General features: G+C 44.9%; 1 protein-coding gene across 1 annotated transcript in view; it reads left to right on the forward strand.

Annotated features, from left to right (window-relative positions):
* Window positions 1-17,959, forward strand: part of LOC106149388 (solute carrier organic anion transporter family member 5A1-like) — a gene marked incomplete at both ends in the record, with an annotated part of 57,441 nt that extends 39,482 nt beyond the window's left edge. Inside the window, 1 exon segment of the mRNA XM_013518224.1 lies at window positions 17,827-17,959. Coding sequence (XP_013373678.1) covers window positions 17,827-17,959 — 133 coding nt within the window.
* Between the last annotated feature and the right edge of the window lie 1,111 nt (window positions 17,960-19,070).

The following is a 19,070-nucleotide window of genomic DNA, read 5'->3' on the forward strand; positions in this document are numbered from 1 at the left end:
AGCCAGTGTCCTCTTTCAGGTCAGTCAGTGGCCGGCTGATTCAATCACGATAGCTATGGTTTGGGTCTTAAATGTCTCCCCTACGGCCATGTGTTAAAGAATTGGTTGCTAGCCTGTGGTGCTACTGGGAGATGATAGAAACCGAGAGGAGGAAGTTGGGTCACTGGTGCCTCTTGAGGGGGTTTTGGGCCCCTAGCACCTCTTCTTTCTCTCTTTGCTTCCTGGCCTCCATAAAGTGAGTAGCTTTGCTCCACCATGTACTTCTCATCTTCTCCTTCTCACTGCAGGCCCAAAAGAAATGGAGCCTCTGCAACTGTGAGCCAAAGTAAACCCTCCTTCCTGATAAGTTGACTTTCTTAGGTATTTTGTTACTGTGAAAGAAAGCTGACTAATACAACGATGACCATGTGGCAGAAGGGAAAAGCATTTCCAATGGGGGAAAATGGTATGTCAATTTGGAGTGATATGTTAGTCATTATTCTGATGGATCAAAAATGTTTCAGAAGTCGGAGAGAATAAAGTTAGCCTTCATGAGCAGAGGTCGGTGCATCATGGTGCTAGATGCCACAAACTGAAATGACATCAGGTTCCCAATGCCACCCTGCAGGTGCTGGTATGAAACTCTGGCTGTGTTAGCGGGGAAGGGATGATGACTTTGAGGCCACTCAACCCTGCCTGGGTCATGAAGGGACTTCTGTGGCTTCTCCTGTAGCCGCAGCTGGTGCAAATTCATTCTATCAACACTTCTGTTGAACCTTTACTCTTTCTCCCCAAGTCAGATGTAGTCAAAGGAATGGATCTTTACTGTTTCATCGGGCTAAATAGACATTTCTTTGATGTAACCAACTCTTTTACCTAATATCTGTCTTAAGTAATCAAAACATTGAAAAGTGTTATAAAGTGCTTAAGTAATCAGTATATTCTTTAATTTAGACCTTTTTACAAATATTTGAAAAAATAATTTTTCTTAGTTATCTAGATATTTCTAGGTAAGATGATTGAGGGGCCCCAGATGATCAAATATGTACTTTATCTCTTGGTATCCTTTTTCCTAATGCTTGTAGCATAGTTTTAATTTTTATTTAAAAAATAATTTTAGTTGACCCAGTAATTATACATGCTATTAATGAGTGCATCGTGATGTTTTCATCTGTGTATACAATGTGGAGTGACTAAGTCAAGTTAATTAACCAGTTTACCATCTCACAGAATTATTTGTGTGTTGTGTGTGTGTTATTAAACCTACTCTTTTTTGAGACAAGTTTTCTGTAGCCCAGGCTGGCCTCAAACTCACAGTGATCCTCCTGCTTCAGCCTCCTAAGTGCTGGGATTACAGGCGTGCGCCACCACATCTGGCATTAAATCTCCTCTTTTGCAGCTTTGAAACAGATTGCTAAAGTTTCTTCCTCTCTACCTGAAACTTTGTACTCTTTGACCAAATCTTCCCTTGCCCTGCCTCCCGCCCTCAAGTCTCCAGTGACCACCATCCTGCTCTGTACCCCATGAGTTCAGCTGCTTTAGATTCCATGTATAGGTGGGACTGTGTGGTGCTTCTGTCCCTGTGCCCGGCTCATGTCACAGTGTCCCCTAGGCTCGTCCACGTTGAGGCCAGTGGCAGGCCCCCTGCAGGATGAATGACCCTCTGGTGTGTGTGTGTGTGTGTGTTACATTTTCTTCACCCACTCTTCTGAGGATGGATGCGTAGGCTGTCTCACATCTTGGCTGTTGTGAATAACACTGCAACAAACACGAGAGTTCAGGTGCGTATTTCTCATGCTGAATTTTAATTCCTTTGGATCTATATCTGGAATTGTGATTGCTGGGTCATGCAGTAATTCTGTTATTCAGCTTTCTAAAACCCTTCCTACTGCTTCCCTAATGGCTGTACTAAATCCCTTTCCTACCAGCAGTGTACGAGTCTGTCTTTGTCACAAGCTTTTAGTTTCTTGATTGTTGCTGTTCTGCTTGTTCTGTGTAAAAGTGCACATTTGGAGATCATTAAAAAAATCACTTTCAAGCCAGGTGTGGTGGCCCACACCTGTAATCCTAGCACTTAGGAGGCTGAGGCAGGAGGACTGCTGTGAGTTCGAGGGTAGTCTGAGCTACAAAGTGAGTTGAAGCCAGCCTGAACTGCATAGTGAGAGCCTGTCTCAAAAAGACAGGAAAAAAGAAGGAGTATAAAAGTATTAGGTAGTCAGACACAAGTAAAAGCAATTTTTGATGATCATAGTTGATACTTTTACATATTTGTTTCTTTGGTAGTTTTAGAACTATATTAACATCCCATCTTGAACTATTAAATATTGCACAATAGCCATATGAATGAGTTCAAGGTCAGTCTGCACCACGTAGCGAGACCCTGTCTAAAAAATCTCCCAAAGAACAAACAGAAAAAGATACCATCTTCTGATGGGTCTGAAGTACTTAAAAGGCCTGTCTTATCTCAGAATCATAATTTTAACCATGAAGTTAGGTATAATAATAGAGTAATAGTGGTAACTGGTACAGCTGGTATTGGTATTGGTAAGTGCTAAGGGCTTTATGTGCATTACCTCGTTTACTCTCCGCAGTAACTTGGGAGTAGATGAATTGTGATCATCTATAGATGAGGAAGAACACACACTGAGTGGGACTGAGAGCTTTCTAGAGCAAGAAGGCCAGTTCCTAATAGAGACCTAGGGCCGGGGATATAGCTCAGCGGGCAGAAGTGCCTGCCCGACAAGCACAAGGTCCTAAGTTTGATTCTCAGTGCCAAAACAAAAGCAAAAACAAAACTCCAGAAAATCTAATAGAGACCTATACACATCTTTGCCACAGACAAAGTTCTGAAGTATTTAATTGAATCATAATTGCACCTAGGACACTGATCATTACCTTTTATTTTATTTATTTATTTATTTATTTGGTTTTTTTTCTCCGGTACTGGGAACCGAACTCACGACCTTGCGCTTGCCAGGCAGGCGCTTTGCCACTGAGCTAAATCCCCAGCCCCATTACCTTTTATTTTAAAACAAAACACTTGATAATAGCTTGTTTTTTGGATTATATTTTCTTGTCATGAGAGTAGACTATAAACTACTAGGGGCTGGGGATTTAGCTCAGTGGCACAGTGCCTGCCTGACAAGCGCAACGTTGTGAGTTTAATTCCCAGTACTGGAAAAAAAAACACAACCAAAAAAACCCCAAAACACTATAAACTACTCAGACTTTCCAAAGGGAACTTAATAAGTTAAAGTGTCACGTAAGAAACACAAAAGTCTTAGGCATATTAATTTAGTATGTAAAAAAATCTTTCTTATTGTTAAATAACAAAGACTCAGGGATTATCTATGAAACTTTTTCATCTATAAAATGGTTAAGAAGGAAAATGCTTCAAACTGAGGCAATACCAGTATCTTCCACATAAGGTTTCTGTTAAGATTAAATTAACATATATGTACATATAGTCTTTTATCTCTCCCAACTAACAACAGTTCTTTAAATTTTTTGTTCGTTTGTTTGTTTTTTGTTTTTTTTTCCTGTACCAGGAATTGAACTCATGACGTTGCGCTTGCCAGGCAGGCGCTGTGCTGCTGAGCTAAATCCCCAGCCCCCAGTTCTTTAAATATAAGAACAAGCTTTACAGTGACCCATAATGCAAGCAGTCTTATTGTACTAGATGAATCCTTGAAATAAGGGAAAAATGGGTAACATGTTCATCAAAGGTGTCCTAAAAGGTTTATATCACTCAACTGTCTGTAAAATACCGTGGCCGACCGTGGTGATGCCAGTGACTGTAGGGACATTTGTGTCTGACATCACACCGCTTGTGCCTCGGTGTCTCTCTGGTCTGGGACCTTCTCTGTGGTGACCATGGGTCCTCACGTGCCTGGAGACGATCTTGCGTCACACCTCTGCCTGTTTACCTAGAAGCTGCTTCCTGGCAGTGAGGTACCCTTCCCAGGAGATAAACTCAGACAGCTGGTCTGCTCCTCTGCGTCTTCAACGTAATTACTGAAGGAAATGTCATGCAACATATTTGGAATGTGTTTTTCAGATAGTGTACATTTTCCTGCTATCCTTGTGGCAGCCAGGTAGTGAGGAAACCGGGGGTGGAAATATAAACATGAGCTTCCCTTTTCAGTAAATGCTCTTAAGACTGTTGCTACTGACGGTTCCAAAAGTATTTTGAGATTTTCTGCCCTTACATGATTGATTTTGTTAGTAGTAGAGGAACTTCTTGTCATTACATTTTGTCTGGAAGTGTAATGATAGCTTTTCATATTTTGGAGACACATTTTCCTAAATGGGAAGAGGACAATTTGTGGTTTTATTTTTAATTTTTTTTTTTTTTTTTTGGTTTTTCTCCGGTACCGGGAACCGAACTCACGACCTTGCGCTTGCCAGGCAGGCGCTTTGCCGCTGAGCTAAATCCCCAGCCCCTTTAATTTTTGAAATGAAAAAAAATTAAAAGTTGGTTTTAGAGAAAGCCAAGTTCTAATTTTGGCTGTACAATTTATTAATTGTTGCTGATCTCCTTTACTTTCCTGGGTCTCAGCTTTTTCACTTGTAAGTTGGGAAATCTATAAATATATATTTCCCCATAAAGTTATTACCATTGAATGGCACAAACGATGTGAAGCGCTTAAGTATAGTTTCCAGAAGGCAGTCATTAAACAATAATAATCATATTGCTTTACTTCAGCATGTATAAATTAGAGCTCAATTAAAGCATCGTTTGATGTTTATTTGTAAATGAATTCTTGTTTTTTATTTTTCCAGTGCTAGTCTTAAACCCAGGGCCTTTGCACTGAGCTACATCTCCAGCCCCACAACCCTTTAAAAGATTTTTGTGACAAGATCTTGCTGAATGACTGAATTTCCTAGACTGGGCTCAAACTTTCAGTGCCCTTGTCTCAGCTTCTGAGGGTGCTGGGATTACGGGTGTGCACTACCACGCCTGGTTTGCAGCTTTTATTATACGTCGATTACCTGTTAAAACATTTCTAGAGAAGAGGCTTTGGATCCAGTTTAGACCAGGGTAGAAGTGGAAATTTCTTTTTTTTTTGTTTTTTGGTTTTTCTCCGGTACCGGGAATCGAACTCACCACCTTGCGCTTGCCAGGCAGGTGCTGTGCCGCTGAGCTAAATCCCCAGCCCCAGGAGTGGAAATTTCTTTAGTTTCACCATCATCTTTCTTTTTGCCCTGTTCTCCGTCAGCCTCCGTGCATTCACACTGAAGCTCCCTTAGCAGCTGCTGCTTGGAACCTCAGGCCAGAGTTTCCCACTCTGAGTGGGTGGAAAGCCAGTGCCAAACACCCAGGAAAAATAAAACCGCTGTCTCCACATGAGGTGGAGCTGTAGGCCCCTCATGCGTCTCCTCAGGACTGTCAGGGGTAGCAAATTTCTGCAAAACAGTTGTGTGCTACACTTAGATCAATGCCTGTCAGAGCCTTACATATGAATATTAGTTGTAACAACACAGAGGTCTTTTTCTGGGTCTGGTCCAGCCAAAGAAGGAGACCGGTGGCTTCTGGGAAAGGCTTTGTCTTTGTCTTTCATGCTCACTAAAAACTCAACATATCCATCCTGAAGCTCTTTCAGGTCTTCAGCAAAAGCACGTGATTTATGAAGCAAACCTTTCATGCTAGGGCTGCCTATCAGCCTTGCCCTTGCACTCTGTAAGTTGGTTTTTAGCATCAGGAGGATCGAGAACAGCCCTAACTTTTTCTCAGGACTCTACTCTGTCTTACATAAAAATTGCAGTTATTGCCCAACTGAAGTGGTCTGGGCAGAGGGAAGACATCCACCCATGTAACCTAAACAGCAAAAACGTCACTAGGTGTAAATTCTGGTAACAGTGCCTCAGTTCCATCCTGTCCCAACTACGATCATCTAAAGAGAAGTTCAGCTGCGCAGCATCCCATGGAACAGCACGTGGAATCCTAGGTGATCGCTGTCTGTCTCTCTGGGACGATCTCTCCTGGAAACATTTTCTCTACGGTGATCTTCTGTGGATCTGCGTCTTTCCCTCTCCCTTTCACGACCTTGGTCATCTTTTCTGTCACGTGCTTGTTCCCCTCTTGTCATTCTTTCCTCAGAATCTAGATGGTGGAGCTAACACCCATCCTGGGCAGTCTGCAGGGCAAGCGGCAGGCATCTCCAGCAAAGCCTGGCTTAGGGACTGATTGTGACTTGGAAGTGTTTGGATTCCTTGGTCGGCCCATTCAAAAGGCATATTGGGATTCTAAGCAGCTCCAACCCTCAGTCACCCACTGGAGTTGGGGGTTTCCCGTGGGTAGCACTGGCTGAAAGAATCCGTCTTCATCCACTAATCCAGATGTACCAGGTAGCTTCGTAACAGCTCCTGTGAAAACACGTTGCTTCCGAGGCCGGGTTTGCCGCCGACTGGACGTTGGTGTGGGATGTGTTAGTAGCCGTCTGTGCTGCAGACTGAGAGGAGCCGGCTGAGGCTTGCAGGGCGGGCGACAGCTGGCTGTGTAGTCAGCTGGGGTTGTTGTAACTGTTGCCGCGCACTACCCCAGGCCGCGGAGGCTGTGGTTACCGCTGCTGCCATGCGGTTGCTGCAGCCGTGGCTTGTTGCTGCAGTGCTGCGTTTGGCCCTAACTGACAGTTTGCTGGGGTTTGTCTCGTAAAACCTGTTGCGGCCAACGCGCTTTGCTGCGCACAAGGAGTGAGAGGGCTGGCTGCTGAACAGCTGGTGCCGCTGGCTTTGACTCCGCAGTGGCTGTAAACAGAGCAGCCCATGGTGGACCCTTCTGCCCTCCACACTGAGCCTTGGTGCAAGGGAAGCAACCGTCACTTGTTTTGTCTTCTATGCTGGTGCTCTGAACTGGGGCCTGGCCTTTCAGATCTGTCAGCCTTCAGCGCCATGATCCATTTTGAGTTCATTTCTGCGTGCAGATATCTAAAGATTTCAGTGTCATTGGTTGAAAAAAGCATCCTTTTTTCTAGGGAAATACCTTTGCACCTTGGTGAAAGTCAGTTGTGCTATGTATATGCTGGTCTGTTTCTGGATTTTCTTTTCTATTTCATTGATTTATTTGTCTGTCTTTAAGCCAGGATTATATTGTTCTGCTAACAGTATCTTTCTAAATTCAAAATTAGTTTTTTGTTGTTTTTTTGAGACACGGTCTCACTATGTAGTTCAGAGTGGCCTTGAACTCACTATGTAGCCCACTATGGCCTAGAACTTGTGGCGATCCTCCTGTTTCAGCCTCCCAAGTGCTGGGATTGCAGGTGTGCACCACCATCTCCAGCTTCAAAATTAATTCCAAATAAGCCTTCTTATTCTTTCTGAAAATTCTTTTGCACATTCTATGTCCTTGGCATTGAATTTTAGAATGAATTTGTTAATTTCTACCAAAAGGAGCCTATTGGAATTTTTACTGGAATTGTATTACATTTATAGATCAATTTTGGGAGAACTGACAGTGTAACAATATTGAGGGTCCCAATCCACAGATAAGGTGTCTCGCTCCACTGATTTGAGTCTCTGATAATTTATTTTGGCAATGTTTTGTAATTTTCTTTTTTTAATTTTTAATTTTTAATTTGTTTGGTACCAGGAATTGAACTCAGGACCTTGCGCTTGCCAGGCAGGTGCTTGTGCCACTGAGCTATATCCCTGGCCCAATGTTTTATAATTTTTTTTTTTTTTTTTTGGTTTTTCTCTGGTACCAGGAACCGAACTCACGACCTTGCGCTTGCCAGGCAGGCGCTTTGCCACTGAGCTAAATCCCCAGCCCCTTGTTTTATAATTTTCAATGGGTAGATGTTCCCCATACTTTGTTAGACTTATCCTAAGTACTTTATATTTTTGATGCTATTGTGAATGCATTATTTTAGTTTCTGATCATTGCTAGGATAAGGAAATGCAACTAATTTTAGTATATGTTTATATCTTGCAACCTTGCTCAACTAGTTTATTAGTTCTAGTTGGTTTTTAGCAGCCTTTTTGTTGTTTATTTTTTGACAGCCACGATCACACCATTAAAAAATTTGTATCCTTCATTTCCATGTAAATTTAGAAAATATGCATTTTCTCAAGGTATTAAGAACTCTTCAGAAACATTAAAATGATAGCCACAGTATATCTCAAGATTTAGTTAAAGTTCATTGTTATTAATATCTTTTCCCATATACATACTGTGCTAAGAAATGTCATCCTGACAGGTCTATTCAAAAGCTTGATTGCCTCACTGCACCAGCAATGGGTAAGAATAACTAATTCACTGATTTTGTATCTGCAGTGAAAACTATCATATTCTTTGTTAAGTTATTGATTAGCATCATATCTCATTGTAGTTTCTATTTCTTTTTTACTGAGGCTAATACTTTTCATGAGTTCATTAGTGTTTTATCTCATACACATCCTGTTTGTGTTATCAGAGAATCCATTCTTACCTTTCATAAAACTGTTTATTTTTTGCTGCGACATAGAGTTTTAAAATTGCACTAATTATTTCCATGCCTGCGTGAAGTCACTCTGATCCTTCCTGAGACTGACGGTGCTTAGTCTCAGGCGGCCAGTTTGATGTTTTGAGGTCCTGGCATGGTAAGCACTCTCCTCTTCTGTCCCCTTGATGCTAATTAAGTGCAACTGGCTGCCTCCGTGTTCCCTCTTAGGGAACAAATTACAACCTAAATAATTTTCAGATTACTTTGAAAATTTTTCCAAAGGCAGTGAATGAATTTAAACCAACAATTTCTCACTATTGTGAGGAAAGCGCCCTGAGTCTACTTAAGCTCCTCTGCCTCTCATACACGACCTGAGGTTCACTGCATGTTTGAGTGAAGCGATAGACTGCTCCCCCGGCTATCAGGCAGCTGGGCTTTTGCTGTCAGGCCCGTGTCAAAGTAACTGAGTCGTTTAAAAAAAAAAAAATCCCAGCTCAAAATAACTGAGACCAGTGGCCGCTTACCTGCCTATGCTTGTAAGCAGCAGAAATGAGTGGAGGAATATTTTAAGTATGCTCTGGTGCAGTGAATGACTTGGGCTGTTTTTCAGAGTGCTGGAAACCTTTCTTTTTCTTTTTGAGACAGGGTTTCACCATGCACTTCAGGCTGGCCTTGAACTCACTTTGTGGTCCGAGGCTGGCTTCGAACTCACAGTGATCCTTCTCCCACAGCCTCCCGGGTGCTTAGATTACAGGCGTGCACCACCACACCCGGCTGAGTGCTCGAAATGAAATATGAGCTGTATCTGGATTGCTTTTTGTGCCCCTTACCTGCAGCAGTCATCAAACACACATGAGAGTGGAGCTCCCTCCCACTGTCTCCAGCCCAGGTTTAGTGGTCGTCTGAGTGCCGTGGCCGTGCACTTGGAGGGTTACTCTGCTAGCGTTACTGTCCTAGGTGCTGGCTCAAACCTTCAGCCTCGACATGAATTGTGTTCACGACCTGAACTACTGTCAGCGTCGTTCTCAAGATTGCTCATGGCCATGTGGGGTGACTGAGAAGGTACATCCCAGGCCAGAGAGAACGTAAGGAGGCCACGGACAGTCAGCAGTGTGCAGCTGGGGATGGTGAATGCCTTGTAAGTGCAGGCTGACAGATTAGAGACCAGGTTCCATCAAGGGTACAGCACGTCCAGGCCAGTTACAAGGAGGCTCGATCCTGACAAAGGCAGGAAGAGCCAGGCTGTGTGTCTGTGCGCCACACGAACCAGCTCTGTCAGTCAGGGACTGTGGGCAGGAGTGCGAGTGGCTCACAAGGACGGGCAGCCCCGGGGCTGCAGGGAGCAGGAGCCGCAGGATGACCCTTCGAAGCTCTGGTGTAGGACGAAGATTCAGCTACTTTCATCATTCCACTCAAGATCCAAAGTCTGTGTCTCCATCCAGTCTCCGTTCAACAAATCCTTACACGCCCACGTGGGCAGCGCTGGCCACGCATCGCTGATGCTTCAGTGAAGAAGGCAGTCTTCGTTCTCATGGCACTGACATTCCAGAGACAGACAACGGGCAGATGTGGGAAGCGCGTGTCTGTATCATGGTGTGTGCTCTGATGAAAACTCCAGCAGGACGGGGTGATAAAGGGGGAAGGCAGCGGGCGCTGGATGCTGTGTGTAGGTTTGGGGAGCCATGGCTTCTCTATCTTGGTCTGGAAGAGGCTAGAGAGTGAGCCACACGGGCAGCTGGGGGTCGGGGAGACCTTCTGGGGAGAAGGGCGGCTGATGGGCCTGGGTTGATTGCTTCTCTGCCAGTGAACTGCGCAGGACAGCGCCCCACGGAGGAAAGCCGTCAAAACCATGTGCAAAAGAAATAGCATTGCTTTTTCCAAAAGAAAGAGGCTAGAAACTTGATAGGCAGGGAGAAAAGGTGTCCATCGGGTTGAGGGTAGAGCTTCTTTCACTGCATCAAATCTGCCCGCACATGAGGAAAGGGAGTGAGAGGGAACTGTGTCTCCTCCCAGGAGATGCGGACAGCAAGAATGGGATGGAAAGAGAGGCCTCTGGGAGCAGCATCGTCTTCTGGTCTCTCAACAGAACCCATTGACTGGTCCAGAAGGAGAGAGGGCGGGAAGAGGAGAAGAGGCAAGTGCCCAGGAGACCCCGGGGGCCGGCACCTCGACTGCCCTCCCGAGTCTGGGCCTGCCCCCTCAGCACAGTGAAAGTCTGTGGGAGACAGCATTTCTAAGTGTCACCGAGTGGAAGGAGAAGCTGGCTTCCGGCAGTCCTGGCTGTCCTCGGGGAGAAGGTCTGGCAGCTTGTACGTGGCTGTCTGAGCACCAAGTCCCCAGCGTGGGACCAGGGTGGGGACAGAGCGCTCACTTCCTTGTCTGTGCGTAGTTGCAATTCCCCGGACACATCGTGCACTGCGGCCTCGTGTGCCGCTGCCCGGATGGGAGCCGTTCTTCCCTCCATCCCTGGAGGACTGTGCCAGAGTCATCTTTTCCACACAGCCTTCCCTCTCCTCCCGCCCTCGCTAATTACAGCAAATTGTTCCGCTCTCATAGTCCACAGCACATTGTTGGTGTGTGTTGCACCTATTCACGGAGCTTTGGATCGCAGCATTGTGTTTCTCCCTAGGGGACCATGAAGAAGAGTTACACACTTGTGCAGTGCCCCCTCCCTGTCCCACCGCCTTGGGTTACAGAGCGTGTAGATGTGGGCATGTTCAGGATTTTCGGCTAGGAGGTCGGGAAGGGGGTGACCGCAGTCTTCCATGATGCTAGGACCTTTGCTGGTTTGGACTGGACTTTTGCTTTCCTAAATTCAGTGGGGCTCAAGGCTGGCCGGCTGACCATTCAGACCTTCCTGGGATCATTTTTTGTGATTCTAGGCATGGGTTCTAGGCAGATTGAGTTATCTAGCTGTACAACCGAGAAAGCTGGCCTGGAACTGATACCACAGAGCAACCCTGTCTGAGATACTCTTCAGCCCAGTTGGCTTTTGTGATGAGGAAGCAGGAGCATGCTTTTTTTCTGGCATTGCAGATGGAACCCGGGAGAGCTCTACCATGCAGCTGCATTCTTAGTGCTTTTAATTTTTTTTTATTTTGAGACAGACTGGCCCAGGCTGGCCCCAAATTCGTGATCCTTCTGCCTCATCCTCTCAAGTAGCTAGTGTAGGAAGAGCATGTTTTAATTCTATGAGGAATGGAGGTTGTGGCCTGGATGGGGTTGAGAGTCCAGGAGAGTGCTGCAGGAGGATAGGTTCCGGTTATCACAAATGCACAAAGTCATACTTGAATCCCAGGGAGAATTAACTCCAGGCTCTGTCCTGGCGGAGCCAGGTGGACAGCTGGGGCAGCACCTGCAGAGCCAGAGGGACAATAGGGTGATAGCTGTCCTGCTTTTTCTCATCAGCCATGTCTGAAACGCAACTCAAAATAAACAAACCATGAAAGTAAGATAAAAAGTACTTGGGAGTGGTGGTGCATGCCTATAATCCCAGCACTCAGGAGGCTGAGGCAGGAGGATCACTGAGAGTATGAGGGCAGCCTGAGCTACATAAGCCAATTCAAGGCCATCCTGTACTACGTAGCAAGACCCTTTCTCAAGAAAACAAAACAACAACAAAAAAAGGAGATAATGTCAATAGGATAAAGAGGAAAGAGAAACCACAGAACACTAGAAAAATCAAGAAGTACAACAACATTTTGAAGTTTTAAAGTGAAAGAAATTTATTACATTTAAAAATTTAATCTAGTATGAATAAGGCTAGAAAAATAAGTAGATTTACTTAAGTTAAAAGAAGATAAATCATTGAAAATAAAAACTTGAAAGTTGATTTTAAAAAATTTAAGTGTCTAGAAATAGGCTTTTAAAATGCTTAAACATTTTCTGATGTAAAAGTAAAACACAAGAAAAATTATTGTAAAGGTCTGTAGGACAGAGTGAAAAATGTGAGCAGTATATATAATAAATGCATGACATAAATTACTTGTTACAGTTTGAATATTCCTTATCTGAAATACTGGGGACTGGAAGTGGTTTGATTTGGGGATATTTCAAAATTCAGACTCTTGAATTAGAGATTTCAACCTCTACTGTTACCGTTATTCTCTGGGTGGTGGAGATTGTGGGTGACTTTCTAAGAAATCTAATTTTTTGTACTTTTTGGCGTTGTCTCTATAGTAAATCTGTGTTATAATATAATCCATATTGTATTTTGTAGGGTTTTGAAAAAGCTTTAAGGTTCTTTTTCTTAAAGAGCAATTACAGGTAGAGGCACGTACTCAGTTTCAGAGAGCTGTGCCATGCAGGGCCTTTAGGGAGTTAAAGTGAAGTGACGTCATAATGTGGGGCTCTAATCTGAAGGGACTGGTATCCTTATAAGAAGAGGGAGACACACCAGAGCTTGCTCTCCCTTCACACGCAGGAAGAGGCCGTGGGGCACAGCCAGGAAGAGCAGTCTCATCAGGAACCAGCCCTGGTGGCACCTTGATGTTGAATATCTAGCCTCCAGAAGTGGGAGAGAGTCAGTACCCACTATTGAGTCCCCTAGGCCAGTGGCGGCGAACCTGTGGCACATGTGCCGCAGCTGGCTGGTTGCTGTCGTTGAAAGCTCCAAGACGTTCGCCGTCACTGGTCTAGGCTACGTTCCCCACCCCCACAGCAGCATGAAGAAACGAATGCAGCATGTAAGTCTATGACTAATAACAAGTGTCGGGACATTCCTTTGATGGAAAAGCCGTAGGTCTTACCATGGTTGAAGGAGCAGATTCAGACCAAGGAGGGACCAGAGGCAGAGGGAAGCAAATAACGGACACAGCCTTTCTTTTGATCAAAACTATCTGTGATCGGCCCATAAACATTTATTAATTTACCCAGGCCCAAACACTAAACTGTGTATTTTGTAACATAAAATGGTAACAGACAGCTTATTCTTATAATGCTGTTATTCTTAAATATATCATGTTTCAGGCAAACCACGTACTGTGCAAGCACTGACTCATGCGATGCCTATGATAATACTGTGAACAAGTTCTTTTGTCTTATCTGCTTTAGAGGTGGGCGAAGCGAGTTCAGAGATGTTAAGCAGTCTGTTACTGAACAAATGATTAGTAAGAACTGAAGCTGGTCTTTGAACACATGGTTTTGGAGTCTGCGCTTTAACCATTAGATAGTAGTATGTATGACATTTCCCGACTGTCCAAGACAAAGAGCTACTTGATAAGATACAAATATTTGAAATGATAAGCAGAAGTAAAAAGTGGGGCATATTTAATCTAGAATGAAGTGATTAAATGCCCTCTCAAAAGGGAGGGTGCACGCCCACGGGGTTTGTAAGATGATCCTCAGGGGCATAGTGAGAAAAGATTGGAACTTCTTTTTCTACTGACACTAAATAGCTCATTAAACAGTCCATACTTGCAGCTCCACACTTCATCTTGAGAAAAAAAAGAATGGTATAACAAGATCTGATGAGACACAGTCAACACATGTGAGATTATTAATTTGCGTATGTGAACTCTGGATCCGTGCCTGTGCTCATCAGCTCAGATCTCAGGAGAAGATGAGCACTGAAGAAGAGTTTCATCTTTGACATCTGCTGTTGGAAATGACGTCACTGGTTATCTTAGCCCATTTCCCGCGGCTAGAACAGAGCGCCAGCGCCCAAGTCATTTCTGAAGAACAGAGGTGCGCCGAGCTCGTGTTCTGGAGGCCGGGAGGCCCAGGAGCATGATGTTGTCTGCTCAGCATCTGGTGAGAACATGCTTCTGGCGTCACAGCATGGCAGAGCGTCCCACCGCAAGACAGAGCAACTGTGTCAGACAGCAAGCTCACTTCTACGACAAAGCCACTCGCCCCGGGACAGCCCACGAGGCCGTAGATGGATCAGTCCGTCCCTGAGGGCAGAATCCTCACGGCTCAGCCACCTCTCAGCATTGCTGGGACCACGCTTCCAGCATGAAGTTTGCCCTGCGAGAGAGGAGGGCCCATGCTCAGAGTAGATCTGGCTGTGCACCCTGCACTGTCTGGGCCCCGGGAAATGTAGTGGTGAACACCGCTGACAAGAGCCCTTCTTCTCGGGGTGCTTCTAGCTCAGGCGGAGAGAGCAGATGGTAAAGGTGATGCACAGAGGAAATACAGTGGATGAGGTGGTGGTAAGTGCTGAGGAGAAAAGTGAAGCTGGAGAGGGTGGAAGAAGTGAGAGGTGTCAGGTTTCAGGGAGGGCGCACGCATGGAGCAAGTGCAGGGCCGTAGGATGAGGACGGTCCTGGAAAGGTGAGCGTGATGAGCAAGGAGGTCAGCAAGACCGGAGCCCAAGCAACCAGGAGAGTGAGAGGAGATGCTGAGAAATCCTCTGTGTGTGCGTGTGCATGTGTGTGTGCACGTGTGCAAATGTGTGAGCAGTCCTCTTGGCCTGCAACAACTTGGCTTTTATTGTGAGTCAGACGGGATGCAAAGCCATTGCAGGTGGGAGTGAGGAAGTTACGTGATCTGGTTCACGTTTCTAGAAGATCAGTAAAGCTTCTGTGCTGAAGATACACCGCAGGGAAGTAAGGGCAGGAGCAGGGGTGCTGCTGGAAATCCTGGAGTGATTCCTGGTGAGTGGCAATGGTGACCCGGCCCCGGTGTTATCAGAGAGCGAAGAGAGGGAGCTGGGTACCAGCTGTGATTTGGTGGTAGATCTAACAGCATTTCCTGAAGCGTTTGTGTGAGCTGTGCGAGAGAGACTAGTGCGCACACCTCATTATACGGAAAAGTCCATCTGCTGGGGTAGAACTTAAAATCTCTTGCCTGTAGGGAAGTACGATGAAGGGCGGGGCTCGCTGGAATAGACAGTGTGTAGCCTCTGGATGCTAAGGAGAGAGACACTGAGGAGCGGAGCACAGCTGGGCTTGGTTGGTCCATGAAGGTTGGATGGAGTACCTGAGAGGGTGTGAAAGGGACAGAGGCGCCTCAGCTCCCCGCCTGTTCTCACCCCTGAGTACAGGCCTGAGATCTCATGATTTGAAGATTGCAGGGTGGCCAGAGGCTGGTTTGTCCCACCCTCCGGCTCCCGGAAGAGCAGCGAGACCCGTAGTGGGGGAGCGAGTGGGAGGTTGGGTGTGGTATGAGTTTGCTTCAATGCTTTGTGCTCCTTAAATCTCTGCATGAGTGCCATTGGTCAGTCAGCTAGTAAATGTTAGCTCAGTGGCCAGAAAGCCTTCACTTCTGCCCAGAGGATGATTTATTTACCAAATGGAGCCGGTTAACAGGTGTGTGTGTGTGTGTGTGTGTGTGTGTGTGTGTATGGGAGCGATTTTGTCGGACTTAAAGTGGTTGCTGTGTAATGAAATACATGTTTCTGATTACATTGCTGAATTTTTAGCAAGTTTTATAGATATTTTATAAAGTAGCTAAAGTTTTTCTTTTTGGTGAATGTTATGTGATGAATTTCCCATTTGCTGGATAATCTCATGGTCCCGCGGAGCACAGGCTGCCCTGCGCTGCTTGACTCTGAGATTTGCGCTCAAGCGCCCCGGGCATAAACAGGATGGCGGAAATATCCTTTTCCTGTCTGCGCTGGTGAGACAGTCTCTTTAACTATTCCTGAGGATGATCCACGTCGCAGTTCGGACTCCTTACAGTTTTAAGGTGTAAATGGTGCAGTTCGCCTGGAGGTGTGAACATAAATTTCTGTCTTTGTATGCATATGGGAGTACCTGTACCTGAAAAGTACTTTCTGTTCTGGAGTTACAGACAAGGCCGTCAACAGAGATGAACAAGATTCTGATTGAAATTCTAATTGTACGCGTGAAAAGCCTGCTTCCAAGGGCGCAAATTACTCCAGGCCTTGCCTCCATCCCCTACTTCCAGACACAGATGCAGAAGTCGAAGAACTGAAGGTCTCATTGTTACAGGAGATCATTCTGTAAAATACACACCGCACGTTCCCTTTCATACTGCTGTGAAAAGCGAGAGCAGGTGTTAGATTACTGTCTCCGTGTCTGTGGTAATAAGTAATAGGAGGTGCGAGGTTATTCAAAGTGTATTGAGGTGTGCATGATAAAGTAAGGTGAAGCCATTCTGATTACTTCGGTTTGTTTTCTGGTAGATATAGTGGTGTTTAAAGGATCTGGCTGGCTGGGGGTATAGCTCAGCGGCCCAGCGCCTGCCTGGCAAGTGTGAGGACCTGAGTTCGATTCTTGCTACCAAAAAAAAAAAAAAAAAAGATATGGCAAACCTCTTATTTTTCAGTGGTTACAAATATATGATGGCAATAGAAATGAGAAACATTTACCACTGAGGTTTCTTATTATTCTTTGTCCCCAAATAATTGCATTTGAGTAGGAAAAACAATGGATTTTGGAATGTGGGTATATTTTTCTATGATTCTCAAGGAATTTCGTATCCTATTTCAAAATTTTAAAACTGACATTTTAGAATTTTAAGTCATAGGAATGAAAATAGGAATAAATGAAAACATAAAGTAGTGCTAACCACCTTGTTATTGTTCGCTATAAACACATTTTGATGGAAAGCATTTTTTTGATGATAAAATGACAACCTTTTTGATTTACTGACTGTGAGACATGTATTCACCTGACTCCTTGCATATTTTGTGTGTGTGTATCTTTTTAAGACAGGGTCTCTTTATGCAGTTCAAGATGACCTTGAACTCACTTTGTAGCCAGGCTGGCCTCAAACTCACGGCAATCCTCCTGCCTCAGCCTCTTAAGTGCTGAGATTATAGGTGTGGGCCACCACACCTGGTTTGGACGTGTGATTTAAAAAATTATTTTGTAGTTCACCTGTGGTTGGTGCTTTCCATTTGGATCTCCTGAACCATGGCATTTAGGGGGAGATTTATTCCTTTTAAAGTAAGATTCCTCAATGAACAATAAACATTGCAAGATCTTACTTGATTCAGAAATGGTGGTCGGAAAGGTGTTAGTCATCGGAGGGCCTTTGAGCAGCTTCTCCAGTTCGACTGACCCCAGCCTTGTCCAGCCTTCTCAGTTGCCTCCCCTTGTCCTGCTAGAATCCTCCAGGGGCGACAAAGAATACCTTCTTTTTTCCTTTTCCTTGAGACTTGAAAACCTTTTTTCTCTTGGTTCTTCAGTGTCTGCCTTATTAGCTAGCGTGGGTACCTACTTTTAGAAACTTGAATTTAGTGGTGCAGAGGTGAAGCCTGACATTACTGTATATTAAAAAACAGAACACAACAAAAGCAACCAGAAACCTCTCCAGGTGATCCTGGTGCTCTCCGAGGACAGCGTGTAACAGTGAAGTCAAGGTGAGGTGTGAAAGCCAAATGTCAACAGAGACGTTTCTGGGAGTTGTTAAGTGGGTTCGACCTGAAGAATCTGCAGTGTGACTGTGAGTGCAGAACTGCCAGCCTGTACCTGAAATGCCGCCGCTGTATTTCACATTTCCCCTTCTGTCTTCTCAGCCATTATGTACGTCATGGGAGCGCTTGGCCCTGCAGTTGGGTATTTATTAGGTGGACTTCTTATTGGTTTTTATGTTGATCCCAGAAATCCTGTTCACCTTGACCAGAATGACCCTCGTTTCATTGGAAACTGGTAAGACTGTTTTCTAAATTTTGCATTTCACCTCTTACTAACGATGGTTGGTGATAAGTACTTTTGTATTCCAAATTTTCCCAAAGAAGAGGTTCACAGTAGCTGCAAGTCTCCTGGGAGTGGCGGGTAGGCAGAGTAGTGATGCTCCAGCACAGCTGTTCTGCATTGCTAGAGCCTATGAATAATGTGGGTACTGGGGGGTGTGAGCCAGTTCAGAATCTTGAGATGAGGAGGTTAATTTAGATGTTTTTGGTGGACCCATTATTAATCAAAGGAGAGAGGGAGGGAGGAGGGCCACAGTCAGAGAAGGAGACCATTAAATGGGAGATGGAGGTGGCAGTAGAAGGCTCTGAAGGTGGAGGAAGGGGCTGTGAGCTAAGGAATGCAGGTAGAAAGATGAGGAGTAGTTTCCACCCTAGCCATGCCCTTCAGAAGGAATGCAGCCCTGCCAACCCCAACACTATAGATGCCTGACCTCCAGAATTATGAGATGATCCACTTGTGCTGTTTTAAGTCGCTAGGACTATAGTAGTGGTAAACTAATACAGACACTTTGGCAACGGTGTCCTAATTCGCATTTTCTAAATCTGGCCTGTTTCCTTTGTAGCAAAATCCAGGAAAAGGGCCACTGGGGCTGTGAGGGGACTTTCCTGCTTATTTTAATCATATCTTTCATTATCTTTCCTGTGACTTAAAAATACTTCTCTTCATTTCCTTGTTACGTTTGTATTTCTGCTTTACAGCTCTCCCCTCGCGCCCCACACCAGCCCTGCTTTGCCTTTGGCATACCGCAGCAAATCTTTTCTTTCTGGCAGTATTTTGTTTCCTTACAGATGTAGCCATTCTCTCATTGGCTGGACCTTAACTATTCTGCCAAATAAGTCATGCTTAGAGCTCAGGAGGAGAACTTGTGCTTTGGACGGTATTTATTGTGAATAACCGAGGATGTGCTTGAGTTCTTCTCAGCCCTCAACTTGAATGTAATAAGTTATTTCTTCATGCCTGGAAAGGCTCTTACTCAGAATATTGGGGTCCTGAATTCATTTCACATGGATTAGTAATAAGCATGTATTGATAAGAAATTTCCTTTTTTTTTTTTTTTTTTTTTTTT

The sequence above is a fragment of the Chinchilla lanigera genome, unplaced genomic scaffold, assembly GCF_000276665.1.
Source record: "Chinchilla lanigera isolate Chin_1 unplaced genomic scaffold, ChiLan1.0 scaffold00043, whole genome shotgun sequence".
In the NCBI taxonomy this organism is placed as follows: domain Eukaryota; kingdom Metazoa; phylum Chordata; class Mammalia; order Rodentia; family Chinchillidae; genus Chinchilla; species Chinchilla lanigera.